Source organism: Benincasa hispida, unplaced genomic scaffold (genome assembly GCF_027475165.1).
Source record: "Benincasa hispida cultivar pf3 unplaced genomic scaffold, pf3_genome.v1.1 HicScf959, whole genome shotgun sequence".
NCBI lineage: Eukaryota > Viridiplantae > Streptophyta > Magnoliopsida > Cucurbitales > Cucurbitaceae > Benincasa > Benincasa hispida.
This window is the reverse complement of record NW_028327107.1, coordinates 4540-14874: the sequence shown is the minus strand read 5'-3', so window position 1 is coordinate 14874 and position 10335 is coordinate 4540. Positions and strand designations below refer to the sequence as shown.

The following is a 10335-nucleotide window of genomic DNA, read 5'->3' as shown; positions in this document are numbered from 1 at the left end:
GCTTTCCATGCTCGTAGTTTTGGCATTTGGTTGTGTGACATGAACCAAACCTAGCAACCAAAAGTGTACTTTAAAAAAAAGATCATGTTAAATTACCTCAATTTATTATTTATCATAAAAGAAACACTTAAGAATCTCATGAAATCTCATAATATGAATAATGTAATATATAGCACAACAAAGAAAGCTAGATTGCATGATATCAATAATATTTGAATGGATTTTTATTCTATGTGGATTCAAATTGATTCTAATTCAAACTATACCTTAGAAGTTTAATAAAATATTTTTTTCTCGAAAAAAACTAATATAACATATCACTTAGTGAAACATCAAATACTAAATTTAAGGAGTATATGCTAACATATCACTTAGTGAAGCATCAAATACTAAATTAAGGAGTAGATACTAAGATGGAACTACGAAAAATTTCCAAATTACATAACCAAAGTGTTATTTTAACAAAATAAATATCAATGTTATAAGTAACGAAAAAAAATGAAAAAGAAAATCTAGCGAGAGAAAAGAATAAATAAATGAAGCGCGAAGCTTTGGATGAACGCCACTTGTGGAGGGAAAAGGAATGGCCGTAAACCGATATGTCGTTTTTAGTCATTCACTTCTTCACTATCGTCGTCCTCTTCGCCTTCGAAGTTCTCCTTCTCCACTTTTCTCATCTGTTCTGCGTTCGACCTCCTCATCCATGGAAGCTCCTCCCGAAGGTTACCGCAGGAATGTTGGCATTTGCCTCATCAATTCTTCTAAAAAGGTCATTCTCGAAACCTTTCTCTTTTTGTTCCTCCATCTCCGCTCATCTTTACAAGTATTCATCCATCTGCATCGTTCCGAAATCTGTATGTGCAGATTTTTGCTGCCTCAAGGCTGGATATACCAGATGCTTGGCAAATGCCTCAGGTAATTCGATGATTCTTTTTGCTTCTAGGTCATAGTTTTTCTTTTTCTTTTTTTTCTTTTTTAATCCGGAAGTTTGAGGTACAATCAGCATAACTTTGAGCTCTGAAATAACAATGAATTAGTACGTTAATTTACTGTTACATTGCTTGCTCTGGCCTCACTATTCAATTGTCGCGTATTAGGTTTTATGAAGAGTTTATTCGATCAGATGTATTCATTAAGTCTGAAATTTTAGCATTGAAGCATAATTAAATGGCGAGGAAATAATATATGATCATCTACGTATTTTCATAAGTGATTTATACGTTTTAGCCATTACGAGTTCATTTGTTCTGTTGTGTTCATTAGGGCGGCGTGGACGAGGATGAAGATCCAAGAAGTGCAGCCATCAGAGAACTTAGAGAAGAAACAGGAGTCAGATCCGCAGAGATTATTGCTGAAGTACTATTTCATTGATGTATTCGGTTGTCTTTCCTTGGATATGCATACTTCTCTTAAGTTTTCATAAATCAAGTGCTTCTCATAGTCGGTAAAACTGAAGAAAGTCTATTTTAGGAGTAAAGATGACTAGATTTTTTCTGTTCAAATGAAATTAGATCTCAACAATATCCAGTTTCTATTGCAGTTAATATGCTAAGGTACGAAAGAAAGTTCATAATTGATCACCACTGCATCGACCAAGCTCTTTGAATTAGTTTAGGGCATATTTGATGCTTTTCTTGTTCTCAACTTTACCATCAAATTTCTAACCATCAATTTTTTGATTAATGGAATTGGTTTATTGCAACTGAATCTTATTTTACCTTTTTTTCACTGACTAACTATTCGTGCTGGCTTTCATACACATCAACTAAGGTTAGCTCGTTAGACCATTATTTGGTCTTATAACATTTGATCTAAAAAAACAACTTGAAATATTATTGCTAGAGGGTCACCATAATCCAGATTTTAAAGAGAAATGAGCGTACATCATGCCTCTGATTACTGTGCCAATCTGTTGTAACCCATTGTGGTCATAATTTTCTTTAATCTCTGGAGATGGGGGAAGAATATTCTGAACTTTACCAGTGATCTCCCCTGCCCATTGACTCGGTTATTTAAAATTCTTCTACAAATATGGCTTGTTTCTTCTATGACCTTATGTAGTATGATTGCTGTGCGATAAGTTATGCTGTATCAGTAGTTTTAATTTGCATACTGTGTGGGTTACTGAAGTTTTGAATTCACCTTATATTTTTCTTCTTTCATTTTGGAGTTTTCCCAGAGTAAAAGCCTGTGTTTACCTTAATTGGACACATCAGTGAAATGTCTTGAATATTGGTTTCTTAAAGTAGGTACCTTATTGGCTGACTTATGACTTCCCACCACATGTCCGGGAAAAACTTAGACATCAGTGGGGTTCTGACTGGAAGGGTCAAGCGCAGAAGTGGTGAGTTCTATTTTCTATGCATACAGTTCTTATTCCTTTCATATTCTTTAGAGCTAAATCTCACTTGACGTACACTGGTGTACATAGTAATTAATACCTCAATGCTGATCCTTTTTATAAAAAAAGGCAAACAACCTTTGTGCCAAAACTCTGTTTCCTTATAGTAACTTCGAAAGCCGGTGCACCATACCGAAGTTGCTCACATTGGAGAGCAAAGCAACGAATTTTTGTGGGGGGTCTTAGTAATCATATAAAGGGCCAAGACAACTTAGACGTTCATTTCCTAACAATACATGTATTAAAGAAACAAAATCCACCCTCAGTGAATTTGTGGATAATAGTGTTAGTGTTACTTTTGAGTCTTCCTTCGTTTCTCTATTAGAATTCTGCAAGTAACTTTTTTCTCTTTCATTTTCTTTTCATCCTGCCAAGGCACTGTTTCATTTGCCTTATCAACTAAATTGTAACGATGTTTGCAAAATTTTAGGTTTTTGCTGAAGTTGACAGGAAGTGATGAAGAGATCAATCTTTTGGGTGATGGGACTGAGAAAGCGGAGTTTGGCGAATGGTCATGGATGTCACCTGAAGAAGTAGTAGAACGTGTGAGTACACCACTGTTACCTTTTTATTTAATTCAACAATTGTAAGGTGGGAGATCGAACTATCAATCTTTGAAACAGTAATTGATACATTATCAATTGAACTATGCTCGAAATGACAGACGTTCGTTAACTCATCATCAACAAAAAAACAGCTGAAAAACGAATATGAATATTCAACTTACATTTACCCTCTATCATGCAGGCTGTAGATTTCAAGAAACCTGTTTACAAGGACGTGCTAACGGTATTCAAACCCCATCTCGAGTAATATTATCCTATACTAAAAACATTTATTCTTGCCCCCTTTCAATAATGTTGGTTTTATTTTTGTCCAATGAACTATGTTAATATTATATAGAAGGAGGCTTTGTCCAATCTCCAAGCTGTGACGACATATCAAACCAGCTTGATTGGGGAAGTAATCTTCTACTCTTCTTACATGATGGTTAGTTATAGGATCGTTTTCCCCCTCTCTTTTTGGAACGAGAATATTGGAAACGAGTTCATGTTTCATTTTATAGTAGAATGCTCTCGTATCTTTGAGAATAAATGATACTTTATTAAATGGGAACAAGACTCCATCTAGGTTTGCAGACGGGACATTTGGCTGCTATTGATATTATACCAATTGATAAAGACAACGGACCTTCACATCCAATCAGTGGTCTACTAGTATTCAAATTATAGTTGCATTTTTATTTAAAAAGGTTGTCCTCTCGATATAGGGCCTTACACATTGTGAAGTTTTAAAATCGACTGACATTATTAGTTTTACTAATTTAATATTTAATTTAGTTAATTGTAAAGAAATCAATTTTTGTTGACATGAATTTAGGAATATATTGTTGAAGTAGAAGACAATTTTTTTAGCCAAAATGAGTATAGTTCATTCGACATAAAATATGTACTTTCAACCTCAAAATTAGAAGCTTTAGTTCTCTCTAATGGTATATTGACAATTGGGTTTTTATTTATTGATTTTGATTTTTTTTATTTTTATAATAATAATAATAATTATTATTATTTTAATAAAACATTAAAATTTTGCTTATAATAAGGGACAATACCACAAATCTGCTTCAAAAAATACATAAAAAGCTTGTTGAATGAGGAAATAGATTATCAATAGTTCAAAAAGTAACGTCAATAATAACAGAGATCAAAGCATAAATGAAGGGAAGTTCGACACTCTTGCTTTGCTTTATTCTATTTCACTAATTCTAAGACGATTATCTTTGCTTCGGTTAACCAAATTTAATTTAAACAAATGCTTGGCTTTAAGATTATTTTAAGAAATATCAACTTATTATTATATTTTAACGACAATAAATTAGAATCAAGGAGACCAATGGTACTAATCATTTTATCATGATTTGTAAGTACATCAAATCTTTCTAGAATCAGTGAATACTAATTTGGTGAAGATTTGGACTTTGGTTAACTATAATCATTACGATGCTTCATTTCCAAACATTTAAGAAAGCCCTTTATTGACAGTGAAAAAGGGGTAAGATTTCTTTAGTTATATTAGAGTGGAAACAAAGTCCCACATTGGATAAGGAAAAAGTGGTCATAGGTATATAAGTAAGGACAATTATATCAATTGATAGTAGGCCTTATGGGTGGTGTCAAAAGGAAAGTCGGGAGAACATCCCAAAAGTAGACAACTGTGCATATAGAAAGTCATATCCATTATATTTATCGATTACTTATTTGACTTCGACTTGTGAAATGAGAGTTTGAGATACAATTTAGTTTATTCGACAATTATTTATACTTCGTATAAATTTCCAACAAGTTAAAAAGGCTTCAATTTGGTACTAATAATTTTAACTATTACAACTACTAAGTTAGCTCTGACACTCACAAGTATTAAAAAAAAATAGAAAAGAGAGAATTTTAATAGCTAATCTCACTAAAGCCATATCGCCCTCAAGTTATCTCAATCACACATGGAATACAAGATGATAAACAGAGCATAACACAAATAGGAGGAATGAAATCTTGGTTATTATAAACAATGTGACGTATCATCTCTTCTCATGAAAAATATTTTGTATCTGCCGATGAACAATATCGGCAACGATGCCGGGCGAGAATCGGCTGACCATGTCCTCCCTCGCCCGCTGTCCTTTAACCTTAGCTTCATCAACATTAGTTGTTACTTCCCTCATTAAAACTTGAAGCTTACTGATGGATGGTTCAGCCCACATATGCCCTTTGAATGGCCCTTCCTTCACTTCACTCATTCTCTCAACCGGCAATGGATAGCTATTCTCATCGGTCAAAAACTCCGTTTGCCCCGACCAGTTGGTGGCGATCACTGGCAACGACATCGCCATCGCTTCAACGAGTGGCCTTCCCCAGCCTTCTCCTCTTGATGGAAGTACAAATGCATCAGCAGCCTTGTAAACTCTAGGCAAATCAGTTTGAGCTATATGAATATCAATCACATAAACAGGAGCCCAACCAGAAAGTGGCATTTGTAAGTCTAAGTTTTCTACAAAATCCAAAATCTTATTCCCAAAATCACTATCAGTATGGTAAGGATTTGTCAACAAAAAAAACACCACTTCATCTTTCTTACAGAATTCTCTCAAATATGCTTCCAACAAAAGATCCCAACCTTTCCTAAATTCCCATTTAAAGATACTCAGAAACACAAATCCCTTCTTCTCAAAGCTTACTTCTTCCAAGTTTTTGCCTCCTAAAACTAATGTTCCTACAGATTCAAGACTAAATGGTTTGTATTTCAATGGATCAAAGAAATTCACATCAATAGGTTGAACAACTTTCACAATCTTAGAAGGATCAACCCCACTTTTCACAAATGTAGAGACATGAAACTCAGAAGGAACCCAAACATAATCCATTCCATTACATCGATTCACATGTTCTTGACTTACCCTGTCAGTTTCAAACATTGTTCTACCAATCACTGACTTGAAATTTTGGTAAGCACCTGGTGGGCAAGGCAAAGTTTCAAACAATGGAGGATTCCACGCACCTGGTTCACTGTGACAAATCACAACAGTTTCATTCATTCTACATTTTGTGCTGTGAAGTTCAATAGCCAAGTTCTTCATAGAATCCGGTAAGCCTTCCCAAAAGTCGATCGATTCTAAATCACCATGTTGCTGAATGGCTAATCGAAATCCAGGGTTTGTTATATGATCTCGAAGAGCTAAAATGTAGGACCAAGCTTCTGAACTGTACCCACCACCAGAAACAAATGGGGCCATCCAAAGAACACATGAGGGATTGGGAAGTGGGGTTTGGTTAGAATTTTTGAGAAGATGGGTGAGTTTTAAGGATTGGGTTTTGTAGAAATCTGTTTTGGGGAGAGTGAAGAAGGAAATTGCTAGAAGAAGAATGAGAATGGATGAAAAGTGGATCGCAGAAGGGCGGAATTTGGAGGAGTGAGATTCGTTGGGATTGGGAAATGGTCGATCTGTGGGTTGTTGGTTATGGCGGAGATCATCATCCATGGCGGCGGCAGAGGATTTGGGGAATCATGTGGTTTTCAGATTAAGCGAAAATTTGCAGAAATGAAAGAGAAATTGAAGGAGATGAAATGAGAAAACAAAGAAGCGGTGAGACGAAGTGGATTTCTTCAATTCTCGCGATGAGTGTAGAGTAAGTTTTCTGAATTTGGTGAATCTCTCTCTCTATATATATATATTGAGTGAAGGATTATTCAAAGAAGTTACTTTCTCTATACTTTCAGCTTCCTTCTAATGACTATTTAATTATATTCAAATCTTATTATCTATTACTTCTAAACTTTGATATTTCTACGTTTTATTATATTGGTAAATAAGTCGATTCGTTTTTTCAAAAAAAATTTAAAAACAACCTTAATTTTAGTCTATACCTTCCGTTGTTTAATTTTAATAAATCTTAAATTTAGTCTTTTCAATTTAATTTTTATTGAAATTCATTACATAATGATAATAATAATTTTCATTCAAAAAGTACATTGTGTGATTTTTTTTAAAAAAAATTATAATAAAAATACTAATAAATAACAAAAAAGTTATTTTAAAAATCAATAATATATATTTGGGGACAAACTATAAAATTTATTAAAAGTCTCAAGATTAAAAATGAAGTTTTTCCAATTTTAATTCCTATAGTTTCAATTGTCCAATTTTAGTTCTGATACTTTTGTCTAATTTTAGTTCATGTACTTTCAATTGGTCCTCATACATTGAAGTTTGTTTAGTTTTAGTTCATATATTTTAAATTGTCCAATTTTAATCTCCGTACTTTTAATAAATATGTAATCTAGTCTCTTAAAGTTAATTTTTACCAAAATTGATTAAATAATAATAATAGTTTTTCATGCAAGAAGATAATATATGTGAACATGTTTTCAAAATTTATGGTAAAAATACCATAGATAACAAAAAGTTCTTTTAAAAAGCTACAATAAATTAACATTGGGGGACTAAATTTAAGATTGATCAAAAGTACATAGACTAAAATTGAACAAACTAAAATTGCATAAACTTCGAAGTATATAGAGACCAAAATAATAAATTATAAGGACAAAAACGATATTTTACCTTTTAACCTAATATAAATTGAAAAACGTATGTGTACCCTTCATAATTTTTGGATAGAAATTTGAGATACTTGATCATTCATCCATTTATAAATTCACTGTCCGTTAAGATGTGATGATACTTTCAAACATAAACAATTCTCCTCTCGAATTAGGAGTGATCATTGAAATCGCTGAAATCGAACCGAATATTAAACTGAATCGAAATCGAATTAATGTGGTTCGGTTTGGTTTGACATATGTTGAAACCGATTTTATGCAATTTGGTTCGGTTTCAAATACGAAAATCGATTTGAAATTGAACCAAACCGCTTTTAAATGAATATATTAAAAATATATAATTATATATAATATATTTATATCTTTTTAGGGTTTCACTTTCAGTTTAGTCTCTCTTCTCTTTCAAACTCGCTCGACAGTGGACGCCACCAGGTTAAATCTCCTCTCTCAGACTCCGTCAAAGTTCTCCGGTCTCTGCCAGGCCGACAGTGGACGCCACCAGGCTAAATCGTCGTTAGCCATAGATACCTCCATCCTCCGTAGACCTTCGTCCTCTGTCGAAGTTTCTGCAAATTTCGAAGTCCTCCAATCAGCCGTTAAAGTTCTCCAATCTCATGTCTCAGCCTCAGATCTCACGCCTCCGAACGATGAAAAACCAGGAAAAACCTTAAAAAAAAAAAAAAAAAAAGAACCGTGGAACCGCACGCGGTTCGGTTCAGTTTCAGAAAAAAAAAAAGTTTAAAATTGCAGTTTGGTTCGATTTGAGTGTCAAACCGAACCGTGAACATCCCTATCTTGAACCATGTTATATTGGCGCATGTAGTGCGAGTTTCATCGTATGTGTATTAAAATGTTTCATCTTATGTGTATTGAGTGGCAAAATAAATAATAGTTTAAATTGCAAAAAATACCTATGAACTTTACACTTTGTGTAAAAAATGTCCTTGAAATTTCAAAATTTTCAAAAATATCATTCAACTTTAAAAAATAGTTAAAAAAATATCATTGTCGTTAGTTTTGGATGGAAACTGTTAAAATTTTGTTTAAAAAAAATCTTTGAACTTCCAAAAGTTTCAAAAATACCCTTAACTTAATAAAAGTTCAAAAATACCTTTACCATTAGTATTTAAACAGAAACAGTAAATTCCTCGTGAGAAAATTAACTTTAAAAATTAAAACGAAAAGTTAAAAATATTAATAACGTGATCAATTTGTTTGGAGTTCTCTTAAGTTCGAAAAGAACCAATTTTAATACAAATTATATCAATATCCTCATTTTTTTTCATATAGATACTCTCATATTTCTCTTAATTTTTCAATTCTTAGCTTATACCAATTTTCTCAACGATTGAAAAATTAGAGAAAATTAAGGTATATGAACTATAATATGGTGATCAATATGCTTTATTTATTATCTTTCTTTTTATTATAGTTCATATATCTTAATTAAAAGAAAAATGATTTCAAATGGTAAAATTGTTGAAAATATTTACAAAATTACATTTTTTGAATTATAATGATAAGCGCTGATAGACTTCTAAGTGTCAATCAATATCACTGACACAGATAGAAGTCTATCAGTATCTATCATTGATAGTTCTAAAATTTTGTCATATTTTGTAAATATTTTGGTTTATTTTTCTATATTTAAAAACAACCCTAAGTAAAGGAATTTTTGAAGAATGAGCCTGCAACATTTAAAATTAGGAAATATTTCTATAAAGGAGTGAATAAAACTTGAGGCGACCTGCTTGTCTAATAAATCTCAAACTAGGAAGTATGTTAAGAGGTCAAGTTAATGCATTAATTTGAGTTGAGAGTTACATTAAGATTTTAAATAGATGTTTGAGGACAATCATTTTTCTAAATTTGAGGGTGTGATAACTTGTAGGAATATAAATTATAGCTTTTTATTTAGAATAATTAGGGAAATTTAAAGGAAAATGCATTAACTTGAAATGAAATTCATGGGAACAATTAAACTGTGTCCATGCGTTACAAAACTCATTATCCTGAAAACTAAGAAATCTAATAGCTTTAAACCCGGATTTGTATGAAAAGAAGCAAAAACCAACCTAGGAAAAAAAAAATTGCAACCGTGAACGCATTAAAAGAGATAAGATCAAACTTCATTCTTGCATGCAGAAAACTATGCGTTGAGTAGAAATATGTAGAATAAAATGACAAACGCATGGGCTATGAATGTCTAATCAAAGTGCAAGTTGGTAGCTGATTTGAGATAGTCGATTGAGCCAATGAATCTGTGATGAGAGTACTTGGCGCAGCAAGACGTGAAATTAAATGCAGAGGTGTGAAGCAATCATTAGAAAGAAGCAAAAAAAAAAAAAAAATCCTTATGGTGACGCCTATAAATAGCCCCTTAAGAATCAGTTTAAGTGTAAAACTTTCTTCCAAGAGATTGGTCGAAATTCTGCCCAAATTTCTCTCTATTTCTACCATTGTCTTCAACCTCTCCAACTTCTCTTTGAAGAATTATGATAGAGAATTCAATATTCTTCTTTGAAAAGGGAGAGAGCATCGTCACCTCCACAACAACCACATTTGAAACAGCCTTCATCCAAGCTAAAGGAAGCAAGGCATTGTGACCGGTAACCTGACACATCTCATCTCTGACCTTTATTCCATTTTTTTTGCTATTTTAGTTTGTATTAAGATAATTGAGATTGAGAACTTTTATTTCTTAAATAAATTTGATGTCTATCATCTTTCATCCATCATGTCTTATCTTTCTTTCCTCTATCATGTGTAACTAAATTTCTAATGAATTGAGGAGGTCAAACTAACATTTTCATGAGTTGTGC

The 10335-nt window shown here is 32.6% G+C and overlaps 2 protein-coding genes across 3 annotated transcripts; one reads left to right on the top strand and one right to left on the bottom strand.

Annotated features, from left to right (window-relative positions):
* The first annotated feature begins 519 nt into the window (after positions 1-519).
* Positions 520-3511, top strand: LOC120081185 (nudix hydrolase 26, chloroplastic). Of its 2 annotated transcripts, XM_039035876.2 has the most exons (7): positions 520-769; positions 865-915; positions 1264-1356; positions 2250-2344; positions 2832-2946; positions 3149-3190; positions 3305-3511. In XM_039035876.2, exons 1-7 carry the CDS (start codon positions 584-586, stop codon positions 3497-3499), a joined length of 777 nt encoding a protein of 258 aa, XP_038891804.1. In that variant the 5' UTR covers positions 520-583; the 3' UTR covers positions 3500-3511. The 2 variants fall into 2 exon arrangements, with proteins under 2 accessions (XP_038891804.1, XP_090166534.1); XM_090310408.1 differs by having other exon boundaries at positions 3149-3511.
* Positions 3512-4818: 1307 nt separating this feature from the next.
* LOC120080769 (uncharacterized) lies at positions 4819-6627 on the bottom strand. Its single transcript, XM_039035394.2, has one exon. The coding sequence runs from the start codon at positions 6432-6434 to the stop codon at positions 4977-4979; it is 1458 nt and encodes a 485-aa protein (XP_038891322.1). The 5' UTR covers positions 6435-6627; the 3' UTR covers positions 4819-4976.
* Positions 6628-10335: the final 3708 nt, after the last annotated feature.